Below are 24,895 nucleotides of genomic sequence, written 5' to 3'. Positions count from 1 at the left end.
TTGGATTGTAACTCAGTGATTTTGGTGGTAAGAATGGCAATAGCATCATCGTCTTTAGTAATTTTGGGAGGCATGAAGGAAAAAAAATGAAAGCACCAATGATAGGGACTGCTGGAAGAAAATAGAACTACACTAGGTTAACGCTAAGAAATTCTCATTCCATGCCATGAAAGATCATGATCAGAGGTTTTAATACAGCAAAAAGAAACAAAGCAATCCAGTACCTACACGTGTAGGGTACTGCTTATTTAAAGTTAAAAACATAACCCAATTACAATTGGGCTGTCACACATAATCTACTAACTTCATGGGTCTTTTAGTAGCACGTATATATGAGTTAATGAGCAACAATTTTCCTATGAGTATTAAAGGAAAATAAATGCTTCATAAAGGAAAATAGAAGTTAAAGATAAAAAAGGTAATAAATTACGCTCCTAAAGTGGATTTGTATGAGTATTAAATGTGACACACTTTGTGAGTACAGATGTGATTTGAAGATACGAAACTGTGTTTTATGAAAAAATAAATAAAAAAAAGGAAAGGAATTATTAATAGTATGAAGAAAAGGGCATTAAGGTAATTTGAAGGGCGTGGGGTTGGTGTTAAATAAAGGCGTGCGCAAGAGAGTTTGGGGGAAGAAAGAAGGTATTTGGAAAGATAGTTGAGTTGAGAGTGAGAGTTAGAATGGGTGAGAAAAGCAAGATTTTGATAATCGGAGGCACCGGTTACATCGGGAAACACATAGTGGAAGCAAGCGCAAAGGCTGGCCATCCCACTTTTGCTTTGGTCAGGGAATCCACCATCTCCAACCCCGCCAAGGCTCAACTCATCGACAAATTTAAGGCTTTGGGTGTTAATTTGGTCCATGTAAGATACTAAATAATATCATAATATCTTACCATTTCTCTACTTTCATATGTTTATGGTTTCAAATGGTAATTGCAGGGAGATCTTTACGATCATGAGAATTTGGTGAAAGCCATAAAGCAAGTGGATGTGGTCATATCCACGGTTGGTCACTTGCAACTTGCCGATCAGGTCAAGATCATCGCTGCCATCAAGGAGGCCGGTAATGTTAAGGTTGTCCACTTCCATCTCCCAACCCTTTACCTTCACCTTTCTTTAAATGTCTTTTTCTTTCTTTCTTATTTTAACCATTCCTAACCACTTTTTCTTTTCAAATTATCAACATGAGATAAGTTATTTTATAACCATGACCATGACTTACCCAATAAAATACTTAAAAGAAAAGAATTTGAATGGTAAATACTATTCCAAGTTGTTCATCCGACTGGTTCACACTTGACTTCTTTAAGGTTTGATGTTTTTCTTGTGATTTTTTTTTATAAGCAAAAAACGTAATATTAAAAAAGGGAGTACAAAGAGTACTCCAACCTGTATACAAAATTAAGACAACTGCTAAATACATATCAATAGCTCATTTAATCAATTTATGTATACTAGATGTTTCTCATTCAAACCCGCTGTCAACCATTTCCATGACCTATATTTGATAGCATTTATAATCTCTCCAACATTTACTAATTCATTATTAAAGACAATATTATTTTTATGTAACCAAATACTCCGTACCATAGCTACCTAAATAATTACTGCGTACTTTTACTTCTTTTTCTCACCCACAAAACCACACATATCATTGTGATTAAAAGTACAATTTTATATTTATAGATATCAACTCAATGTGAGGAAGTTGTATCTCTTTAAAAAAAAAAATAATTGAAATGGTAAAGCAAATTAAAAATCGTTAATCATGTCATTTGGTATTATTTTTCAAGAAAAGATGGAGTTTATTCATGCCTTAGTTTTAAGTTTAAATAAAAAATTACGACTGAAAATATATATATTGTAAGAGTCTAGAAAAGAGGGTAACTTATGCAAGTCAACTTGTTAAGTAATAATTATGTGGTTGTTAGAATCTCTAGAAATTATTAAATTATTGACTGCAAAAAAAAATTTGTGCATAAAAAAAATCACGAATCCCATTTTAATATTTTTTTCAAAAACTACATTAAGTTAATAATTTTTAAAAAAAAATTATACTGTATTGTTAAAAAAAAAACGATTGATCGCCTATTTAATTAAAAAAAGAAAAAAAGACCTAAACTGTAAAAGGGGTAGAATAAAAAAATTAGGCATGAATATGGACAGAAAGCAGCAACGCCACAAATGAGGAATAGTGGCATAGTGGTAGATGTCCCACCACTTGAGTTCATGTAATTGTATCTGGCCTGCTTTGTAGATACATTCCATCAAGAGTTCAAGACTGGGACCACTACCATAATTTCTGGAACGGGACTACCATTTAGTTTCAAACATCGTTTTTAATTATGACTTTTCCTAATACTGCTTTTATTTATTGATTTTTAAAATAGTCCACGTTTTAGTATAGATATTAATTAACGGGGTGTAATGATAAGGATTTTAATAAATCATAAAAGGTTTTTTTCATTATAAAAAGTATTTAATTAAATTTTTTTTAATATAAAAAGTGTTATAATATTTTATTAAAACAATCATAATTTTTTTAAGTACATTCAAATTCGATAGTATTTAATTAAAATAATTATGATTTTTTTTATGAATTTGTCCAAATCCATTAAAATTAAAATTCTTTAAAATCTTATGATGTAAATCCATTAAAATTCTTTAAAATCCATTAAATTATAATATTATTTTCATATTATTAAGCTTAAATTAATAAGTATATTATATTATAAATTTGATGCTTATAAAATATGTTGCGAAATTATATGATATTTTTTTTTTTCCTTTTGATTTTTATTTCGGATACTTATGAATACCTGCACTCACATGGATACCTGTTTATAGAAATGAAGATAGTAGATAATAAGTAAATGATTATCTTTGTTATTTGGTAGAGATATCACTAATATCATGCATATGCACGTTGAATAATGAGTTTTTTTTTAACTGTTATGTTAAAGTGGAATTAGTAAGCATTCTAAGGTAGGAATAGTGTGTTGTTGGCAGAGATTTTTCCCTTCTGAATTCGGAAACGACGTGGATCGTGTCCATGCTGTGGAGCCAGCAAAATCTGCATTCGCCACCAAAGCCCAAATTCGACGTGCCATTGAAGCCGAAGGCATAGCCCACACCTACGTTGCCAGCAACTACTTCGCTGGCTATTTTCTACCCACATTAGCACAACCAGGAGCCTTCGCTCCACCTCCACCCAGAGACAAACTCATTATTTTCGGTGATGGAAATCCTAAAGGTAAGTAACTACGTAAATTCTAGTAGTACCAACATGTGCCTAGATGTAAATATTTGCATTTTGTTTTCCTTGAATACTTGCAGCAATTTTCAACCACGAAGATGACATTGGGACCTACACCATCAGAGCTGTGGATGACCCTAGGACATTGAACAAGATTCTCTACCTTAGGCCCCCAAAGAACATTTACTCATTCAACGAGCTTGCGGCCTTGTGGGAGAAGAAGATTGGCAAGACCGTTGAAAAAGTTTATGTACCAGAGGAGAAAATTCTCAAGGACATTCAAGGTCTCTATAACTATCCTAGTACTAGTTCTTTCTGAAATTGGTAGCATACATACAATACAATACTAATACAGATTAAGCTGAATGTATGATATTGATATTGATATTGGTTTTTGTTGCAGAGTCACCTGTTCCAATCAATGTGATACTATCAATCAACCATTCGGTGTTCGTGAAGGGTGACCATACCAACTTTGAGATTGAGCCTTCTTTTGGGGTTGAGGCTTCTGAGTTGTACCCCGATGTCAAGTACACCACCGTGGAAGAGTACCTTGATCAGTTCGTTTGAATTAAGAAGAGGAAGATCGATACTTTTGTGATCAAATAATTAAATAATCTGAGTTGTGGATTTGGAGTTTAACGTGGAAACTACCTTTCTTCTGGCGGTCTGGCTTATTTGCTTTGTAAACTTGTGAATGTTTTAGTACTACTAATGTAATATAGCCCCGAATCTTAAAGAGGGAGAGTGGAAGACTGTTTTATGTCAAAAGTTTGTGTTATCATGCCTTTCATGCTGTAGAATGTTCCTACTTTAATAGTTCCAAAATAATAAATATGTTATGAGTTGCTGTTAATAACTGAGCTTCTACCTCTGCATTTTACTCATTTATTTTACAATAATTATTGAATTTATAAAGGTTTTAAGAAGATATAATATTACTCTATTATTCCAGCTAGTTGAATTTAAGTCACACACATTCTAGCTGCAAACCTTTTGATTACCTTGCTAACGAAAACAATTTTATTTAATGAACCATAAGTGTATATTTTTTATGCTGAATGGACAATAACCATACATTGCAGAATGTAAATGGTTTTTTTGTAAGTTTATTAATGAGCCAATTTAATAACATGGTGTCGGGAAATTCCCATGGTCCACAGAAAGCACTTTGCTTGTCCATCTCTCCCAAAAATAAATCTTTCAATAAGTTCAATAGATGTTTATTTTGATCATAAAATCATTGCGATTTTGGGTTTTTTGAGTCAAATTATATATGACTCAAATTAATAGATAAATGTTTTTGGTGGGATTGAAGCAATATGGAGTTGTTTTTGTTTCATCCAAAAATCAATTTAAAATTTTTCATTGTATTTTCTCTTATTTATCCTTATACTTTTTTTAATTTAGTTACCTCTGTCTTCGAGCTTTATGCTAATTTAATACTTTTATCATCTATTTCATCCAATTTTAATATTTTTTATAAGGGTTATGGATTCAATTTAAACAGTAAAAGCATTATACACATAATTTTAAAATTTAATAATTAATATGAAGTGAACAAAAAAATTATTGCATTCCTATTTATTGTTACTTTGTAAGTATAAATAGCTAATTATAATAGAAAAACATTAAAATCTATTTTTATAATTATACACTTAAAATCAATTTTAATTCAACATATCAGAACAACATTTTCTTTTTTAAAAAAGCACTTTTCTAATATTTGTTATCTAAACAAAAAATCACGATACTTTGAAATCAATTTTAAGCATAATAATTTCTATAAAATTATATTGATCTAAAAACCAATTTTATAGTGCGGGACCAAACAAACACACTCCAACTTTTTCTATTTTTCATGTAAACTTGTTATGTTTTACCTGACTAGTTGAAAATTGAAAATGCTATGTATACTTGTTTCTTTTCTGCCTTGTCCTTTCTATGTTTATATACCTGCTTCCGCAAGTATTGAGGGTGTGACCAGACGTACTATTCCAACCTTTTCTTAAGAATCCGGTTAGCAATTAAAAATTGTTTACATGAGGTTGGTCGATTCATTGAGAATGGGAGAGAAATTGATAATTTGGAATAATTTTTTCATGTTACGTGCAGATTCAGCAGAATGTGCTGTTTTTTTTAGTTCTTCTCTGTCTACCTCTTTGACAAAGCTAGCTAGGAACGTGTTGGTGACAAATAATTTTTAGGCAAATGGATCTGAAGGAGATCATACCAGTGAAAATTAAATTCATGAGCGTGATGTGTGCAACAAGAGTACATGACCATACGCTGTCATTAATTAAAGTACCAGACAGGTTTTGTTTTAGGCCTTTGCCAAATGCTATAATGAGTGCTGTGTTAAGAATCATATCCCGAAAGCTTAATCAGAAAGTGAACATGTCATCAAGGGTCACGCAAGCTTAAGTATTACGTTACAGTTTAACAAACTTTACAATTATGCGTTGAAAACTAATTTTCTTTTGGCTGGGAAAGGAAGAGTCAATGATCTGCAAGCAAACCGTGTCATAGACTCAGTGTGTTCGATTGTGATCAAGTACAAGACATTTGAGTTAGAAACTGGATAATCAATTCTTTAAATGAACACAACATATAAATCCGTGCTAAAACAAGTAGTCACAATTTGTTGACGAGACTCGTTTGGTAACTAAATACACAGAATTTCCATAACACCTACAAATTTGCAATTGGATTACTTGGACTAGCATTTGCTCTTTGGTTTCACCTCAACAATAAGGAATATGTATGCTAAACAACCAACCCCAACAAATTTATATCATGGTATGAACATATGTAGATATTTACAATGTAATGAATTAATTCTGTTTCTCATCAGCTTACATTGTTCTTTCACAAGGAGTGAGGGCACTAACAATTTGAGATCCAAATCCAGTAAGCATGTCTGTCAACAAGTACTTGTTTATCTGATATTTGTTTGTTTGACTTGGACGTGTATTTTGGGAGAGGAGAGTATATGGCCATCATGGGTTCTATTGCTTATAAGAGTATGATTATGATGCAAGTGTGACACCGTTGGAGTAACTCTAGTACTAGTTGGTAATGGTTCTGGTGCTGGTGCTGAGGCCAATTCCTCTTCAAACTTGGCTGGTGGTGGTGCTGTTCTTATGACATTATTCTCTGTGTAAATCATTCTTCTGAGCTTCATTCCCTCGGTTATATTTCCTGTAAATTTGGATATAACACATTAGAGAATGAGAACAAGAAAATTACATGTCCTGAAGATAATAAGCAACAAGCAACAAGCAACAAGCAACAAGCAAAAGAGCAAACCCAATTAACAATAACAATGTACTTAATTTATACCATTTGAAACGAGGTCAGCTTTTGAATTCTCTGACAGGAGAATGAGTGTAGGGGTGATTATTGTAAGGAGAGCCCAGAAGACGAATATTGGAACTAGAGTTCTTTCACTCATTTGTTGAGAAATTTCATGAACTTCTAAGGTTCTGGCTTTCATGAAATTGAAATTAGCTGGCCATGTTTAAACACAATGACTATCAGAATAATAATAGAATCAATGAATAATAGAAACTGCTACTCAATTTGGTTGGAATTTTATTAGTATTATATAAAGTAGAGTCAAGTTTTAACAACTAAACCTGTGATTTGGTTTCGCGGTTGTTGGATTCTTGTTATCATTACACCCATTCATCAGGCTGTCTGTATGATAAGTCAGAATATGCCGTGGCTTGGTACAATTGGCACACCAATTCTAGTAATATACCAATGCCTAGCCCACCCATTCTAGTTGGTGATTACTTTCTAAGTTCTAAATTATGATGCAATATTTTATACGAGTTAATTTAGGCATACAATATTTATATTGTATTATTTCTTTTTGTCTCTATTCATTACATCAACTACCCTATCTTATTCTCTTTTTTTATTATATAATTTCTCTTTTTTATAATCATCAAGTTTCATGTGCGAAGAAATAGTCTCAAGTATAATATTTCTTATAAATCTCTAAATATTGAAGCAGCAGAGACAAAAATGAAAAATAAAATTAGCATCATCATTTTTCCTTTCTTCCAAATTTTAATCGAATTAGATAAAATTAAAACAATTTCTCTTCCTTCCGACGACACACATCATCACAAAACAACGCATAAAATTTAGATATGATTAGTCTCAACAGCCTCACTAGCAGCCAGAGATATATTATATGAGGAATTGGGTAGTGGGAGGGAAAGAATATTTTCCTTTTCCTACCTATATTCGTTTTACGTTGGTCTCCACTTGCAAATGTAACACTTGAACTACTGAGATTATAGAATCATGAACGTTGGAACTCCCTTCTCAATGGCGTTAGAAGCAAGAGACAGAGTCAGCAAAACAAAGGCTAAAATTTTAAAATAATAATAAATGTGAGAATCACAAGGTCAATAAATTAATTAGCTCCAACTTGCAACGTGAGTCTAATGGTTTAAAAATGTAATAAAAACCACAGTGCGTCACCTAATAACTAAAGACACATAAGCTATACTTGGATTTCATCGCCCAAACCTCAGCACTTTCCTCTAAGTTGTGTGGAGTCTTAGAACAGTCCTAAAAAACTAGCTTTTAAAGTGAGGGTTGTTTTTCACTTATATACTATTTAATTACCTAATTTTTAGTTGACGTGAGATTTGAGTTTTTTTCAATTTGGAGAATCAAATAAATAAATGGGCAAAAAGAAAGTACTAATAATACATTTTAGTCAAGGGTAAAGCTGGCAAGAAACTTCCAAATTGCATTAAAGAAACACAAGTTGGTGAGTACTAAATTGTCCCTGCCACCTTTGTTTATACAGAACAAGATTACCGGATCAAGCTGGTGACAGGGCAGCCCAGTTAATATTGGGCCAGGCCCATTCTTGTTTGAGCAATGGAAAGCCCAGATGATATTCTTCTACTCCACCATTCTGGTTGGGACTCCCAAGTGTAAGGACTAAGCAGTTGAGGAAATGGGAACCCTTGGGAGAGCGATCTACAGCGTTGGTTTTTGGATTCGAGAAACTGGCCAAGCCATTGATCGTCTCGGTTCCCGCCTCCAGGGCGGTTACTACTTCCAAGAACAGCGTTAGTCTCTTTCCCCTTTCAATTTTCTTCATTCCGATGCCCTAATTTATGTAATATTATTACAATCTAAGTTGTACGGTCTTTACATTTCATGAGGTAGTTAGCAAAGGGATTAATATGCTATGTTTGTTGATTTGCCATTATACCATGAAATATGTCGATTAATCTTCTTCCTTGGTGTATTTTAGTGTCTAGGCATCGAACTCTGATGAATGTATTTGATAAGGCTCCGGTTGTTGATAAGGATGTATTTGTTGCGCCGAGTGCCTCCATAATCGGAGACGTTCAAGTTGGAAGAGGATCGTCCATTTGGTATGGATGTGTATTGAGAGGTGAGGTCTCTCACTGGATCAATTCACTGTGACAACATTTTAATGATTTGGTGCGTCTGCTGCTAATGAGATGTTTTTGTTGAATATTTTCTAATGCTTTATTTCTATTTGGGTTACACTTACACTTGTGTAAAAACTAAATCAACAAAACAGTGGCAAGCATATTTCATGGGAAGTTGCATTTCTCTGAGCTTTTACTGTAACTTCAATGAGAAATGTTTGTTGTTTCTGTGTTGTTGAGAAGATATACATGGTGATCCTTCACTTTATGAATAGGTGATGTTAACAGCATCAGCGTCGGGAGTGGGACTAACATACAGGACAACTCTCTGGTGCATGTTGCAAAGTCAAATTTAAGTGGGAAGGTGTTGCCTACAATTATTGGGGATAATGTTACTGTGGGTGAGTAACATTTTGTCATGATCAAGAATGGTGCTATATTCTAATCTTAATGTTAATTTATGTTAGAATCTTCACTGAGCAGGTCATAGTGCTGTTATACATGGTTGTACCGTTGAGGATGAGGCTTTTGTTGGTATGGGTGCAATATTACTTGATGGTGTAGTTGTTGAGAAAAATGCCATGGTTGCTGCTGGAGCCCTTGTGAGACAGAATACAAGGATCCCTTCTGGCGAGGTATGTCTCTGGGTGCTCCTTTTTTTTGGCTACACTCCTTAAATTTATGAGGATTAGGATCATGTTCATTTTAGTCTAAATTGTTTTGGGGAATGATTCTATTATTGAGTTAATATACTGTACTTCCAGTCTAGGGCAAAGAGATTAAATTATAATTATGTGTTTATTTTATTTTATTTATCTTTCTGTTCGTTATTCATGGAATTTTTAGGAATTTTGTTTAGCTTGTAGTGAATTTTAGGTTGATTATTTTGGTATTAAAGTCGTTTAATATTAGATGCATTAGGAATACAGTTTAATTAATATGCACTGTTGCTGTTGGTGTAAAAAAATTTACACCATCAACCAACTGAAAGTCATCTTTGATATGACTTTTATGGTGATTATTATGAAAGTCAACAAATTTACTATACATGATAGTTTCTGATCAAATAACAAAGTAAGAACTCTTTATATTGTTAGTGCATGCACTATTTACTCTTAAAGAAGTTTTTTGTTAGGTTTTTTATTTTTCTTTTTTAAATTTATCCAACAGCCTAACAGTATTTACTATTTAGGTATCTAAAAGGGTTTTTGAAACATAAGGCCCTTATTCTTTTCTGCTTATTTTGATCTCACCTATTCTTCCTCAAAGCTGTTGTCTTGGTATATGTATCACCACTACGGCACTACCACTGATGTGAAGCCAAGAGATATCAACCTCAGAACCAACAGACTAATTCGATATGCTCACCCAAGATCTTTTGAAATAGATTTGATAATAATAATAATAATAATAATAAATGATCCATTGCTTAATATAAACCTTGGTATAGTTCAAACTACAACCCATTACTTATATAATTAAGAACCTTGGTATAAGTAAAAGGAATAGATAAAATTATGGCCTGTTGCTTAATTAAAGTAAGAACCTTGGTATAGATTAAATCGTAAGCTGTTCCTTATGAAAAAAAGAACCTTAGTGTTAAAGATGGATAATTTAGACTATAAGTTGATAGAACTTGATAGTTGGGTGAATACCAATACCAAAAGAATATGACAAGTTCATGAATTTGAAAGAACCGACATGAAAACAAGAACCTTAGTATAGAAGATGGATAATTAAGACTATAAGTAGATAGAACTTGATAGTTGGGTGAATACCAATACCAAAAGAATCTGACGAGTTCATGAATTTGAAAGAACCAAAGAAAGTTAAATATCAGTGTTTTCTATTGCGAAATTCTCCATCACTTGATTTCACATTATGAATTATATATACATGTACAATCATTAATATTATAAACCAAGTAAATGAGGAAACAAAGAGAATAAGAGCAAATTCTAATAAAATTTGAATCTAATCTGCAAATAATAACTCTTAATAAAATATGAAACAAATCCTAATCGTATGTGCAAATAATATGCAAAATACTTTATCACTTGGATCTTGTTACTAAATTGTGCTCTTCTCAGAGCTCTGGCACAGGTCCATATAGTGCCTTTTTGATCTTCTTAGCCTGTGGCCTTGTAATTCACCAATCAATAAAGTCTGTGAATCCTTTATGGGAACGTTATTGCATCAATCACCCCTATCACTATGGCACCTATGACCACAACAGAAACCTAATTTCTTTTATGGGCTATAATTTTGGTTCTAAATTCTCCCTTCTCAACTAAAACCCTAATCCAGAATCCTTGATCCCTTGTCTTAACTGTTACTTATTACTAATGTCATGATTATTACATTGCCTCTTGAACTGCATGAGCTTATATTCCCACTTCCGAGTTTTATTATAAGGTTCAAATTACATAGGATATTTCCCATCTGGGAGAAAAATCTATATATAATTGTACTTTAACATCCAGCAAGGCTTGAATCTATAACTTGTATCTGAAAATTACCATGATATTGTCAATAACGTAGGGAGTCTTTGAATGCCCTGGGTGTGAAATTTAGGACATGGTTCGCCCAATTGTAAGACTGAAGCTATCTTAGATAGTCCACAGCTTATTGTTTATTAGTTTTTATCACGGGATTGAAAACACTCCTCAATTTTTTATCAGTTTTTTCCTGGGCTAGTTATTTTAATTTCAATGTTGGTTTGGCTGCTTTTTCTTGAATGTTTGCTATATGTATCATTCATAATCTGTAAGCACAAATTTACATATTTTGCAGGTTTGGGCAGGCAATCCCGCAAAGTTCCTGAGAAAGCTCACTAGTGAAGAGATAGCTTTCATCTCTCAGTCAGCCACCAACTATACTAACCTTGCACAGGTACATGCAGCTGAAAATTCGAAGTCCTATGATGAAATTGAGTTTGAGAAGGTTTTGCGTAAGAAGTTTGCACGTAAAGATGAGGAGTATGACTCTATGCTAGGTGTTGTTCGTGAGATCCCACCAGAGCTTATTCTTCCTGATAATGTCTTACCTGATAAAGCAGAAAAAGCTCTTAAAAAATGAGGTATTTAAAAGCAGTGTATTCAATTCCAATCTTGAGATGACATCAAGGAACATTCTAGTTTTTTTTTTTTTTTTTTGCAAATTCATGGAAGAGGGATTTTTTTTCATTCCCAATAATACTAGACATTTTCTGCGCTAGAATTGTGGCTCCTTACGATCCAGGAAGCAATTGTTCCATAATATTTCAAACTCTGTTCTATAATCTGAGAAAGGCAAGTGCCATGTAGGATCATGTATGCTGATCTTTAGTGTTTGATGTATCCAATGCAAGTGATTTCACATTTTTTCCTTGATCTTTATGTTCAAGATATTATTCGTCACCTTGGTTCATAAGTTCTCGTTGGCATCCTTACTATTGAGGACATTGACGCCGCTGTTATTGTCTTCAGTTTTTATATCTGTAACCTTTTTACAACCTGCTATTGAAAATTACTATGGGGATAATGATTATTTCATACAGGGTGAAAGGTTTCAATGCTCACAGAAAGAATAGAAGTGGGGTTTGCAAAAAGGATTTTTTGGTACTTTTCCGTTTAGTGTTCATCTTAAAAATTCTTATGTTCAATGAACTGACGTTATGTTAAAAGTAAAAACATTTTTCATCTTCTTAACTTCAAAGTTTATTTTATTTGTTTGTTAAATTTAACGAGGGTTATAAATTGTCGTTTTTCATAAGGTGTTCAACACGCTTTTGCAGTTAATTATGCCTCTTATGGAGTAAGAATGAACATGTAGGTTGAACTCGGAAGGGCAATCATTCTAATTTTAATGGGTTGGATTAAACAAATAAATCTACCAACTCGTTTTGTCCAACCTTGTCCACTTTTTTATTTTTATTTTTTTAAAAAAATGAACTTGTATTAAATTTTTGTTGATTCAATTTTTTTTATTTTATAGTTTAATTTTTTTAGGTAACTATTTTTATTTTATATGAAATAAAAGTATATTAATTTAATCACTTATTTTTTATTAATATATTTTTATGTATAATATCTTTTTTTAATAGGAATATATATTATTGTTTTTTTACATGAAAAATATAACACTTTCAATCAATTTTATAGATAAAAAAAATATAAATTGAAGTGAAAATATATATTAAAATATTTTAAATCAGATTTTAAAAAATAAAGTAAAATTGGATAGATTGAAAGTGGATCAAATTGTCAATCTATTATTTTTAATTGACCAATTCATTAAAATAAATTAATTTATTAACTTATTTTCTTTAATGGATTAACTTGTCTCCTTTTTTAAATGGGTCAATCCATTTGTGGGTTAATCCACCTTGTCACTCTTATTATGAAAGCAGAGTAGAAATCTGAAACAAAATGATTGTTCTTATTTTTAAAAAGGTATACGAATCATCGAATGTGTTATTTTTATATATAGGAATAAAAAGGGTGTCTTGATATTTTCTAAAGAGTCTTATTCGTGAATGCACAATTTAATCACTGTATAAGATAATAAAAAATGACAATCAACCACAGCACAATTAAAAAGTGTGTGATTCTAATTCAGTAATTGGTAAACAATGTTTTGTTTTTGTTATGTTTGACGAATGCATGAACTACTCGACAAGGAAATCAACCAAAAAATACACTAAAATTAGCGTATCAGATAAAGGCAAAGGCAAGATGTCCGTATGCATGTCAAAATCAACCAAAATAAAATCTCTAGAAGACTAGTCAATAATTTTCCAAAAATGATTTTCTTTTTCCTATAGCAGTGGCGATCAATTTTCAGTAACTATTCAATCGAATCCAGTTTTCAAAATCAATTTAATTGAATTAGGACATGTATTCAAGGTACTGCAATGATATACCATGAATAAAAGATCAGATACTAACATACAACATATTCACATAAACATAACACGTAGTGTTACAAGTAATTACTAAATAAATAGCAGGTGAAAGATCCCTACTTTAACTATATTGTTATCGTTAAATCCCCAATAAATTAATCTCTCACACACTTAAAATCTCCTTGTATGTTAGCAATCAACTCTCCGTTTTTAAAAGAAATAAGTAATCTGGTAGAGAAGTTGGTTGAAACTAAAATTAACATTCTTATTATTAGCTTATCTTCTTTTGAAATTGTCACGAACACTACTAGCAACCTTTATGTCCACATGTCCACAAGCAGGTAACATGGTTGGGCCGGGCTAGTTTTTATTTGAATCATAGAAAGCCCAAATTTGGGTCTGGAGTCTGGACAAAAGGGGGATATTCTACTGTATTTATTCCTTTCTTGTTGGGAGTGAGTGAGAGTGAGAGTGGAAGAGGTGGAGGAAATGGGTACCCTTGGGAGAGCGATATACAGCGTTGGTTTCTGGATTCGAGAGACTGGTCAAGCCATTGATCGCCTCGGCTCTCGCCTCCAGGGCGGTTACTACTTCCAAGAACAGCGTTCGTCCCTTCCTCTTTTCATTTTCTTCATTGCCATGCCCTAATCTCTGCAATATTATTAGAATCACATTGCAATCTATGATCATTTTTCATGATTCCTGAGTTATATTATTATTTTCCACTCTAAATTGTACAGTCCTTAGATTGGATGCGGCAGTAAGCAAAGTGATTATTGTGCTATCTTTTCCACTCTTCCTTGTTGTGTTCAGTGTCTAGGCATCGAACTTTGATGAACATATTTGATAAGGCTCCTGTTGTTGATAAGGATGTGTTTGTTGCGCCGAGTGCCTCCGTCATTGGAGACGTTCAAGTTGGAAGAGGATCCTCCATTTGGTATGGATGTGTCTTGAGAGGTAAGGTACCTATCTCACTGGACCAATTACGTGTAGACAACATTTGAATGATTTTATGCGTTTTCGTGAAATAATTATGTTTGAACTTCATTTTATGAATAGGTGATGTTAACAGCATTAGAGTTGGAAGCGGAACTAACATACAGGACAACTCTCTGGTGCATGTTGCAAAGTCAAATTTAAGTGGGAAGGTGTTGCCTACACTTATTGGGGATAATGTTACTGTGGGTGAGTAACATTTTTTACATGATCAAGAATGGTTCTATGTTCTACACTCGATGGGAATTTATCCCAAGTTTTTCACTGAGCAGGTCATAGTGCTGTCATACATGGTTGTACTGTTGAGGACGAGGCTTTTGTTGGTATGGGTGCAATACTACTTGATGGTGTTGTTGTTGAGAAAAATGCCATGGTTGCTGCTGGAGCCCTTGTCAGACAGAATACAAGGATTCCTTCTGGCGAGGTATGTCTCTGGGTGATTCTTTTATAGCTACAACCCTTAAATTTGTGCATTAGGATCTCGCTCATGTGCTCATGTTAGTCTAAACTGTTTTTGAAAATTCCATTATTGAGTTATACTGTATCGCCAGTGTTGGACATGGAGGATCAATTATAATTGTGTTTATTTTATTTATCTTTCTATTAGTTTTTGATGGAATTTTTAGGGATTTTGTATAGTTTTTAGATAGTTCTAGGATACTTATTTGTGGCATTAAAATTGTTTTATATTATATGCATTTGGAATCAAGTTTAATTTTTATGTATTGTTAGTGTAGAACATTTTGCACTATCGAGTATCAATCAATTAGAAATCATTATTGGTATATTTTTAAAGGTGGTTATTGTTAAAATTTAGCAAACTATACATGACATTTTGTGATTGAATAACAGTGTAAAAATTCTTTCTGTTGTTAGTGCATTCAGTATATTCTTAGGAATAGTGTTTAATTTCTATGCACTAGTAGACTAGTAGTTTATAAAGAATTTTTTTGTTAGTTTTTTATTGTTCCCTTTTAAATTTATCCAACAGCCTTATAATATATAGGTATCTAAAAGATTTTTGAAACATAAAGCCCTTATTCTTTTCTTCTAACTTTGATCTCATGTATTCTTCCTCAAAGCTGTTGTCTTGCTATCTATGTGTCACCACCACTAATGCGAACCCAAGAGATATTCGACCCCGGATCCACCCGAGATCTTCAAAACAGATTTGGTGATAAAAAAAATATACACGACTCATTGCTTAACAAAAATGTTGGTATAGATCAAACTAAAACCCATCACTCTTATCAAATTAAGAAACATGGTATAAATATAAGAGTGTTAGTTTCAAATTTTATGAAATTATTCCCAGGAATGTAAGTTTGGGAATGTAACATTTCCTTGATTGGTACAAGTTATAAATTTTTCACCCGAGGCATTATTGATTAAAGAATTTATATTACATATATTTTCTCCTCTTTCTATTCCCGTGTGAAGAGGCAGGAATAGATAGTGACCTGTTGCTTAAGTAACGGAAGAGCCTCGGTATGTCTCAGTATTTCTATCGCCAGATTCTATATCACTTGATTTACATTTTCACATTATGAATTTTATACACATGTACAATCATTAATATTACAAGCTAAGTAAATGAGGAAATTAAGAGAATAAGAGTAAATTCTTATAAATTTTGAATAAAATCCTAATCAAATCTGCAAATAATAACTTCTAAATCTGGAACAGATCCTAATCAGATGTGAAAATTATATGCAAAATGCTTTATCACTTGAATCACGTTTTGGAGTTATCTTCACAAAGCTCTGGTACAAGTCCATTCAATGCCGTTTTTATTTTCTTATCTTGTGGCCTTGTAATTCACCAATCAACGAAGTTTGTGAATCCTTTGTAGTACCCTGTATCGTGTCAACTACCTTTGTGACTATGGTGCTTATGACAACAACAAATTAACAGAAAACCAATTTATTTTATGGGATATAATTTTGGTTCTAAACTCTCCCTTCTGAACTAGACCCTAATCTAGAATCCTAGATCACTTGTCCTAACTGTTACGTATTACTAATTACAAATGTCATGTTTATTATATTTCTTCTTGAATTGCATGAACTTATATATCCGCTTCTGAGTTTAATCACAAGGTTCACACTAAAATTTTTCTTTCTGGGAGAAAAGAAAAATATAATTCTAATTTAACATCCTTGAAGGATTGTGTTTATAACTTGCATCTGAAAATTGTGTTATTGTCAATTACATTGAAAGACTTTGAATGCTCTTAGGTGTGGAATTTAGAACGATGCTGGCGCAAATGCAAAAACTGAAGCTATCTTAGATAGTGCTCAAGCTTATTGTTTATTAATTTTTATCACGGGATTGAAAACACTCCTCAATTTTTTATCAGTTTTTTCCTGGGCTAGTTATTTTTATTTCGAATGTTGGTTAGGCTGCTTTTTATTGAATGCTTGCTATATGTGTCATTCATAATCTGTAAGCACAAATTTACATATTTTGCAGGTTTGGGCAGGCAACCCCGCAAAGTTCCTGAGAAAGCTCACTAGTGAAGAGATAGCTTTCATCTCTCAGTCAGCTACCAACTATACTAACCTTGCACAGGTACATGCAGCTGAAAACTCGAAGTCCTATGAAGAAATTGAGTTTGAGAAGGTTTTGCGTAAGAAGTTTGCACGTAAAGATGAGGAGTATGACTCTATGCTGGGTGTTGTTCGTGAGATCCCACCAGAGCTTATTCTTCCTGATAATGTCTTACCTGATAAAGCAGAAAAAGCTCTTAAAAAGTGAGGTATTTAAAAGCAGTGTCTTCAATTCCAATCTTGAAATGACATCAAAGGACTTTCTTGTTTTTGGCAAATTCGTGGAAGAGGGTTTACTTTCATTCCCAATAATACCAGACATTTTCTGGGCTAGAATTGTGGCTCCTTACGATCCAGGAGGCAATTGTTCCATAATATTTTGAACTCTGTTCTCTAATTTGGAAAAGCAAGTTCCCTGTAGGATTATATGTATGCTGATGTTTAGTGTTTGATGTATTCAATGCAAGTGACTTCACATTTTTCCCCTTGATCTTTATGGTCAAGACATTATTGTTCGTCAACTTGGTTCATAAGTTCTCGTTGACATCATTATTAATGAGGACACTGATGCCTCTGTTTTTGTCTTCAGCATGGATGGATGCATCTTCTATTGCACTATCTGCTATTTTATAGCCAATCGAAAAATTACAATTGTTATAATGATTTTTTCATACAGGGTGAAAGGTTTCAATAGTTCAGTTCACAGAAAGAATAGAAGTGGGGTGTGTAAAAAGGAAACTTATTAACCCTTTCAGTGCAATTAGAAGAGTTTTTTTTAAAACCGACGTTCTGCCGTAAAAACATGTTCTTCAAACTTGCTTGCGAACAGTGGCAGACCTACGTTTCAACGTTTGTATCAGTGTGGGCGAGTGCACCCCGTCATTTCGGAAAGAAAAAAAACGGTAGGTATGATAAAATTTATATTTTTCCCTCTTATTTTTTTATTTTTGGTAAATTGGAACTCGCCTAAGCTAAACTAGTCTATATTTAAACCCACCAAGTGGCTTCAACTATCTGTATAATTTTGAATCCACTGAACTTAGTTTTGTATTTAAACTTACTAAAAGATGGCCCATACCTATCTATCTTTGTTTGTCAGTGCCCAAGTTTTTTTATTGAAAGCACAATTATTTTGTCCCGGATTTCTTACAGAGGCTACTCCTTTGGTTCGTGCAGTTACACGTAATAACTTCAGGAACAATGAAATAACACGTTAAATTATGTGATACATTTTTTTCAACGCATTTTTATTATTAAATAAATTTCATTTGTTTCATTGAAAAGAAAATATGATTCATTAATTTTAGTTGGATGTGTTTTATTTAAAAACAAATTGGTTCCTACACTTGAAATTATTTTATACTTTATTTCATATTTGTAAAAAAACAATTTTATTCCTTACAAAAAAAACTTTTCTAAAACTGTGCTTGAAATTCAATAAGATTATAACAATATTAACTTTAATTCATACGCTTGAAATTATTTTTTATTTTAGTCTTTACAAGAAGAAATGCATTTCGTGTAGTCTTTACCTAAAAAAGTTTATACATTCCAGTCCCACACTTAAAACATTGTTTTTATTTTTATTTCTGTATTGAAAAAATCTATTGTAGAAGTCAATTTGTAACTGTTTTTATAGGGTCAAAGTATTCTTTTACGGAAAAACTAAAGAGAAAAATGTTTAAGGATAAGGGATTTATTTATTTAGTTAAAGTAAACCCAAATGTTTTGATGGGAATCATTTTCAATACATATCTTCAAAAAACATTATTTATTATTAACTTCTTTTAACACGTAAAACACAAGTATATTATCAATTAAAATATGAAATAATTATTATTCAAAATAAATAAATATTTCCTTCAAATAAATAAATAAATAAAATATTTAAATAACAATTATATTTAAATATATATATTAATTTGAAAAGGCTTTGATAGTAAGTATTTGCATTAAATTGAGAAGTGAGAGAGGGATATAATGCAAATGGCAATGGCAGTGCATGGCAGAGTGCAGACACATAGATGATAGATCTAACGACTACCACACTCTCTCTTTCTCAGTTCTCAGTTCTCACACACCCTAAGAGATGGGAGCCGAAAGCTTTTCCCATCACCGCCCCTTCGTTCTCGGCCTCCAGCCATCCGCCCTCGTCGACACCGTCGCCACCGTCGATTGGTCCTTGCTCCACCAGATTCCCGGCGAACGCGGTGGCTCCATCCCTGTCCGTTTTCTCTCTCTTTCAATTACGCCTTTCCTTTCTCTTCCCTTAATCACTAATTATAATGCGCTTAACTCAATTCCCTCTTCATATAGGTTGCCATTGAAGAACTCGAATACATACTCAAGGAGCTTAAATCCAATTCTTCCATCAAAACTCTCGCCGGTGGCAGCGTCGCCAACACAATTCGCGGACTCACTCGCGGTTTCGGAATTTCCACCGGAATTATTGGGGCCTGCGGGGATGACCACCAAGCCCAGCTTTTCGTCAACAACATGACATTCAATGGCGTCGACCTCTCGCGACTCCGTAACAAGAAAGGACACACTGCACAGGTTTGCTATTTCCACAATTGTACTCTATTTCAAACAATGCATCAATTTTGTAACGTATGTTTTGGGTAACAAACTCTAATGTGTTTCTTCGCTATCACGGGGTGTTTGTGTACCATTTTTCAAACAATTAAGATACACAGTGTAATGTATGTATTTCTTGAGTGATGCTAATAACCAGTTTTCTTAATGCACTAGTTAAGGAAGCACAAGTAAAATGTTTTTATAGAAAAATATTTTCCCGTGTAACTTTATTATAATTTTTAATAAAAACTTTCTACATATCGATTCTTTAACTAATAACTTTAGCTCGATGGTTAGCAAGACTCCTTATATTTCAAACAAGGAGATTGGTCTAGGGATAATGAAGACAGGAGTAAGGGAGAATTTGACTAATACTCGTGGGGTGTGTATAATTTTTTTTTATTTGGATTTATAAGAAAGGTTATAATGACTGCAACCTAACCTAAGACCTTGTGCATGGTGTCTCTACTCCACCATTAGGTTATGAGTGTAATTTACTTTATCATATAACATATAGCATGTGAAATATGTTGATGACTTTGCTGTGTTCTAGTGTGTTTGCTTGGTTGATGACATGGGTAACCGTACAATGCGACCGTGTCTCTCAAATGCTGTCAAAGTTCAGGTACTTAAAACTCACTTTATGGATTCTTGGAGGCTAGGTTAGGATGTCCCTTTGGAAGTTTGTTTGCATGATATATGTTCTCCTTTTTATTTTTTGGCAGGCACAAGAATTGACGAACGCGGATTTCAAGGGATCCAAGGTTGACTTCTTGTTTAATTAAAATATTGTCGTTTCGTCATGTTTTTTGTTTGTTTGTTTATTATCCTGTTCTATGAATTTTTTGTTTTTTTTTTTTTCTAATTATCATGCGATGACTGGGATTTAATTCATTAGATTTTAGAGATTGAATTGCTTTTTTTTTTTGTGTATTCCATTTCCACCATGATGCATCATGTAAAGAAAATAAAGGCCTTGTATCCGGTTTCTGACAACACGCTAAAAGCTTGCTCTTCTGTCCATCCTTCTAGGTCTATCATAATATATTACCTAAAGATTCTCTGTGAATTTAGTTGCTGATATATTTACGTTTCAGTGGTTGGTGTTGAGATATGCAGTACTCAACTTGGAAGTTATTCAAGCAGCAATTCACTTAGCCAAACAGGAAGGCCTCCTTGTTTCGTTGGATTTGGCCAGTTTTGAGGTATTTTAATTTATGCCGCTACTCACCACATGCACACAGAGGCTTGATGAAAGGAAAATTCAAACACTACTGTAATAACTTTTTCCAGTTTGAGCTTGGGAAGTGTGATTAGAGTTTTCATTTCCAACATTTTAATGTGACAAGGATTGTTTTGGTAAAACTGAATTCTGACAAGTGCTGCTAAATCAATATAATAATTAGTAGGTTTGTCCACAAATAATTACTCAAAATGTTTGATTTCTTCTTGTCATTTGCCACATGCTAGACATCATATTCTTTTCTACAAAATCTCAAATATGAATGTATGGAAGTACACAAGATGCCTACCAATATATATACGAATATGGAAGTTTCATTTTTAAGAAGTCATTTGCACAATTTATTTTATGTAAGTATTGTATTTCTCATTCATGATCTCTTGATTTTGGCAAGATGGTCAGGAACTTTAAAGTACCGCTTCTAAATCTGCTGGAATCAGGGAATATAGACCTTTGCTTTGCCAATGAGGATGAGGCAGCTGAACTTTTAAGGTGACTGTCATTTGGATTTGACCCAACTTTATATCAGTGTCTTTTATTGAAAATATAAATTATCTTCATTTTCCCAGATATTGACTAAATTATTTTCATTTAATACACATTAGTATTCTGTTTTGTAAATAAGTGATATACCATGGATTTTAGGGACGAACAGAATGCTGATCCTATAGCTGCTGTAGAATTTCTTTCCAAATACTGCCAATGGGCCGTGGTAACATTGGGCCATAATGGGTGCATTGCTAAACATGGAAAGGAGGTGTGTTAATTTATTTTTCCTCTCTGATATGTTCTGTTAAGCTCCTTTCCCAATTTTCTCTGTTTTTCTTTCTTCTGGAGACCGCTGCAGTTGGCTCCGTTGTGAATAGTATTGACCGCAAGATACCATAATTAACTAGACATTGTGTGTAGTTTATTTCATCTTGCAGCAATTTGTTACGAAGCAGTTGCCTTTTAATTAGGGGTGGCAAAGAATCCAATCAACTCAAAAATAGTTTGAAACTCAATTCCATAGTTAACTTGTTGAACTTGGTTCATAAACCAAATGAGTTAAACTTGAATTAAAAATTGAGTTTAATAAATAAATGAGCCAAAGTTCATCTGGTTGATAAATCAGTTCAACATATAAATATGTAATTTATATTAACTTTCTATTTAATTTCATTTTATTACAATTTGAAAAAACCTTTAAAACTTAGTTTTAAGTTAGAATTTCATGATTATGGATTGAGTTTTCTATTATTTTATGCAAGGTGAAATAGTTTTATTTATACAAAATTTTGTTGTAATTATGTTTCTTTGAAGTCATATCTTGTAATCTTGCAAAATTAATAAAATAAGTAATTTTTTCATTAAAAAAATTAAACAATCATTTTATCTTAAATCTATTATTAAATTAAAATTTTAAAATATAGTTATATCTATATATAAAAGCAATTCCTTGTTTTTGTGTAGGCAATTTTTGAACTGGTTTACCCTTAAATTTTTATATAATAAAAAATAATATTGAAAATTAACTATTCTCACAAACTCAGGACTCAAATCTAAGATTTTTGAAATTCGAGAATTAGACACAATATCAATTAATTCAAAAAACATTAATAATTTATAAATACCTTTAAATAAATATAAAGACATATAGTGTCTTGACTCCACTAGTAAAATTTATAAAAATAAATTGATTTTTTAGTTCATGTGATTAGAGCTAATAAGTTGAAACCAGCTCTTATCGAATTTGAATTAAGTCAAGTTAGGTGAGTCAAATATTATTGAGTTGAACTTTGACTGATTTTTGCCCTACTCACAATACAAATAGAAAGTTTTTCAAATTGGTAAAGCTTTGCTGTTGATCTTAAATGGTTTTTTCCCAGATGCTGGTATAACCGTATAATAAGCTCCAAAATTGCATTTTGCTCATCCAACCAACGTGAATATGTTGAACTTTTATTAAGGAAAGAGGGTGGGAGGTAAAAGGGTGTACCCAGAGGCATTGCCATTCTGTATTCTCTGATCTTTAATTGAACCTTCCTCACCCGTGTCAACAATGGTTTACAAACAGTAGGAAGCATGGGACTAGTTTTAAGCAGGAACTGTTTGCTGTTGACATGATGAGTGTTGTTTAAGCACATTGTGGTTCAAGATCATTAGGGAAAAGTTCAGTAGTTTTTACTTTCTTGTTGTTTGGTCCTGGTGTCAGCTAGGACCTTGGGTTCTAGCATAGATGCTGAAAATTTGAAGCCGCTAATAACTACATAAACTAATACATGCCAGATGATACGTGTCCCGGCCATTGGGGAAGCAAAGGCAACTGATGCTACAGGAGCAGGGGACCTTTTTGCAAGTGGATTTTTATATGGAGTGGTCAAGGGTTTGTCACTAGAAGAATGCTGCAACATAGGTTCATGCAGTGGGGGATCTGTTATCCGGTCTCTTGGGGGCGAGGTAACATCGGAGAATTGGCAATGGATGTACAAGCAGATGCAGATAAAGGGTCTTCCCACACCTGTAGAAGATGTATGCAATTGAGTAGTGGGAACTTTTGCCTCATTTATTCGTACTATATATTACTTATTTTTCCTTTTGTCTTTTTTTCTTTTCTATTGTCTTTTATTATTCATCTCTTGCTGTCACTTCAAATGACAGCCACTATATAATTTATGACTAGTTGAGTAAATCATAGAAAGCTATATATTTTTAACACTGTTTGGGAAGAGGGAAGCTAATGAAAAAGGAAAAGAAGCGTGAAAAAGTGAAAGGAAATTTAAAAATAAAGTGTGTTTATTACGAGAGAAGAGAAGAAAATTTGGTATATTTTGATGTGAGTTCCACCATTAAAAAAGTTCTTTAATACGAGGGAAAGTGCAGGAAAGTCCTGCTTTGGTCATGCATTATATATTTTTATGTGATGTGAGTTCCACCATTATAAAAATTATATATTTTTAAAAATAATAATATAATAATAGTTATTTATTTTTAAAAATAAGATTATCAATAAAAAATTAAATTTTACTCTATTTTCTTTCCATTTTTTCTTTATCAAATAATTTATATTTTCACTTTTTTTCTCTATATTTTTTTCTTTCCTTTGCTCTTCTTTTCTTTTCACTTCTTTTTTATTTTTATAAAAAATAAGCTAAGGGAAACTCAAGCTGGTTCGAGTCTTCATTGTACTTGAGCTTTGGGGAAAGTATAAACTGTCTCTCCTGTTTAATATTAACACATAAGTTTTCAAGAGTATTAGTTTACTAGAACAATCAGTTGTTGTTAACCTGGTGGAGATAATTGTTAGTTTTAATTAGCTCTCTATATATAGGATTTTTATATAATTTGATTGTATCTTTTATTAATCAATTACAAAATGTATTTCTATGATACTCTTCTATATTTTGAGTTTTATAATGTATGGTCACATTATTTCAACCGTCTTTTTAACTGATGTAAGTCATGGTTACCGAACTTTCCGACTTCATATTTCAACCGTCTTTTTTACTGATGTCATGCATATGTAAGGCTGCTGCCATTGTTGTTATAATACATTTATGAGAGGTTAACTGAAAAGAGCGAACTACCTGACTGGAAAAATATGAGTCTAATTCGATTTTATTTGCTTGCTAATTGTTACTACGCCAAAAACCATGTTCAGTGCTCGTCTGCTCATGTTAAGGGTTAGCGTGACTACGTCAATTTTATAATGGACAGGCTTTTTATTTGAGAGAAACGCTACTAACATAATCCTCAACATACGTTTTCCCACATGTATTCTTATTAACTGAAATCTGTTGAAAAATAAAAATAACCCGTAAATTTCATTCCATGTTTAATGAATTTTACAGGATTTTATAATTTTCAATAACATTAAAAAGTGTGTTGAAAAAAGTGTATAAAAAATGCGTTACTATCACTCCTAATTTACTTCTCAAGAAATTTTTTCTTCTTGCACACGACCAGAAAGGA

The 24,895-nt window shown here is 32.6% G+C and overlaps 5 protein-coding genes across 6 annotated transcripts; 4 read left to right on the top strand and 1 right to left on the bottom strand.

The window, feature by feature from the left end:
- Positions 1–620: 620 nt before the first annotated feature.
- Positions 621–4,121, top strand: LOC109802241 (phenylcoumaran benzylic ether reductase Betv6). Its single transcript, XM_020363522.2, has 5 exons — positions 621–867; positions 946–1,080; positions 3,016–3,259; positions 3,343–3,546; positions 3,666–4,121. The coding sequence occupies exons 1-5, from the start codon at positions 685–687 to the stop codon at positions 3,830–3,832; spliced, it is 933 nt and encodes a 310-aa protein (XP_020219111.1). The 5' UTR covers positions 621–684; the 3' UTR covers positions 3,833–4,121.
- A 1,903-nt stretch (positions 4,122–6,024) lies between these two features.
- On the bottom strand, positions 6,025–7,091 carry LOC109802743 (uncharacterized). The gene is made up of 3 exons (XM_020364149.3): positions 6,901–7,091; positions 6,605–6,772; positions 6,025–6,463 (listed from the first exon to the last, which is right to left on the bottom strand). Exons 1-3 carry the CDS (start codon positions 6,947–6,949, stop codon positions 6,201–6,203), a joined length of 480 nt encoding a protein of 159 aa, XP_020219738.2. The 5' UTR covers positions 6,950–7,091; the 3' UTR covers positions 6,025–6,200.
- A 1,109-nt stretch (positions 7,092–8,200) lies between these two features.
- LOC109802896 (gamma carbonic anhydrase 1, mitochondrial) lies at positions 8,201–12,065 on the top strand. The gene is made up of 5 exons (XM_020364310.3): positions 8,201–8,361; positions 8,550–8,693; positions 8,970–9,095; positions 9,178–9,329; positions 11,488–12,065. The coding sequence occupies exons 1-5, from the start codon at positions 8,247–8,249 to the stop codon at positions 11,770–11,772; spliced, it is 822 nt and encodes a 273-aa protein (XP_020219899.1). The 5' UTR covers positions 8,201–8,246; the 3' UTR covers positions 11,773–12,065.
- A 1,946-nt stretch (positions 12,066–14,011) lies between these two features.
- Positions 14,012–17,480, top strand: LOC109802904 (gamma carbonic anhydrase 1, mitochondrial). Of its 2 annotated transcripts, none has more exons than XM_020364318.3 (5): positions 14,012–14,183; positions 14,393–14,536; positions 14,639–14,764; positions 14,848–14,999; positions 17,048–17,480. In XM_020364318.3, the coding sequence occupies exons 1-5, from the start codon at positions 14,069–14,071 to the stop codon at positions 17,330–17,332; spliced, it is 822 nt and encodes a 273-aa protein (XP_020219907.1). In that variant the 5' UTR covers positions 14,012–14,068; the 3' UTR covers positions 17,333–17,480. The 2 variants fall into 2 exon arrangements, with proteins under 2 accessions (XP_020219907.1, XP_029128054.1); XM_029272221.2 differs by having other exon boundaries at positions 14,034–14,183; positions 14,320–14,536.
- A 1,604-nt stretch (positions 17,481–19,084) lies between these two features.
- On the top strand, positions 19,085–23,641 carry LOC109802744 (uncharacterized). Its single transcript, XM_083073966.1, has 8 exons — positions 19,085–19,348; positions 19,441–19,680; positions 20,255–20,326; positions 20,427–20,465; positions 20,799–20,906; positions 21,339–21,436; positions 21,590–21,701; positions 23,213–23,641. The coding sequence occupies exons 1-8, from the start codon at positions 19,214–19,216 to the stop codon at positions 23,465–23,467; spliced, it is 1,059 nt and encodes a 352-aa protein (XP_082930092.1). The 5' UTR covers positions 19,085–19,213; the 3' UTR covers positions 23,468–23,641.
- Positions 23,642–24,895: the final 1,254 nt, after the last annotated feature.

This window comes from Cajanus cajan, chromosome 4 (assembly GCF_000230855.2).
Source record: "Cajanus cajan strain Asha chromosome 4, NIPB_CcT2T_4, whole genome shotgun sequence".
Classification (NCBI taxonomy): domain Eukaryota; kingdom Viridiplantae; phylum Streptophyta; class Magnoliopsida; order Fabales; family Fabaceae; genus Cajanus; species Cajanus cajan.
The sequence above is the reverse complement of the archived record's forward strand: the minus strand, read 5'-3'. Positions and strand labels throughout refer to the sequence as shown.

Excerpts from the sequence above, each read along its gene's own strand:
- LOC109802241 (XM_020363522.2), top strand. The coding sequence starts at position 685 with ATGGGTGAGAAAAGCAAGATTTTGATAATCGGAGGCACCGGTTACATC. Across the intron at positions 868-945 it reads TGGGTGTTAATTTGGTCCAT|GGAGATCTTTACGATCATGA; the intron begins GTAAGATACTAA and ends TGGTAATTGCAG. Across the intron at positions 1,081-3,015 it reads AGGAGGCCGGTAATGTTAAG|AGATTTTTCCCTTCTGAATT; the intron begins GTTGTCCACTTC and ends TGTTGTTGGCAG.
- LOC109802743 (XM_020364149.3), bottom strand. The coding sequence starts at position 6,949 with ATGGGTGTAATGATAACAAGAATCCAACAACCGCGAAACCAAATCACA. Across the intron at positions 6,773-6,900 it reads ACCGCGAAACCAAATCACAG|CTAATTTCAATTTCATGAAA; the intron begins GTTTAGTTGTTA and ends AAACATGGCCAG. Across the intron at positions 6,464-6,604 it reads AGCTGACCTCGTTTCAAATG|GAAATATAACCGAGGGAATG; the intron begins GTATAAATTAAG and ends CCAAATTTACAG.
- LOC109802896 (XM_020364310.3), top strand. The coding sequence starts at position 8,247 with ATGGGAACCCTTGGGAGAGCGATCTACAGCGTTGGTTTTTGGATTCGA. Across the intron at positions 8,362-8,549 it reads TTACTACTTCCAAGAACAGC|TGTCTAGGCATCGAACTCTG; the intron begins GTTAGTCTCTTT and ends GGTGTATTTTAG. Across the intron at positions 9,330-11,487 it reads CAAGGATCCCTTCTGGCGAG|GTTTGGGCAGGCAATCCCGC; the intron begins GTATGTCTCTGG and ends CATATTTTGCAG.
- LOC109802904 (XM_020364318.3), top strand. The coding sequence starts at position 14,069 with ATGGGTACCCTTGGGAGAGCGATATACAGCGTTGGTTTCTGGATTCGA. Across the intron at positions 14,184-14,392 it reads TTACTACTTCCAAGAACAGC|TGTCTAGGCATCGAACTTTG; the intron begins GTTCGTCCCTTC and ends TGTTGTGTTCAG. Across the intron at positions 14,765-14,847 it reads TGGGGATAATGTTACTGTGG|GTCATAGTGCTGTCATACAT; the intron begins GTGAGTAACATT and ends TTCACTGAGCAG.
- LOC109802744 (XM_083073966.1), top strand. The coding sequence starts at position 19,214 with ATGGGAGCCGAAAGCTTTTCCCATCACCGCCCCTTCGTTCTCGGCCTC. Across the intron at positions 19,681-20,254 it reads AGAAAGGACACACTGCACAG|TGTGTTTGCTTGGTTGATGA; the intron begins GTTTGCTATTTC and ends GCTGTGTTCTAG. Across the intron at positions 20,466-20,798 it reads CGGATTTCAAGGGATCCAAG|TGGTTGGTGTTGAGATATGC; the intron begins GTTGACTTCTTG and ends TTTACGTTTCAG.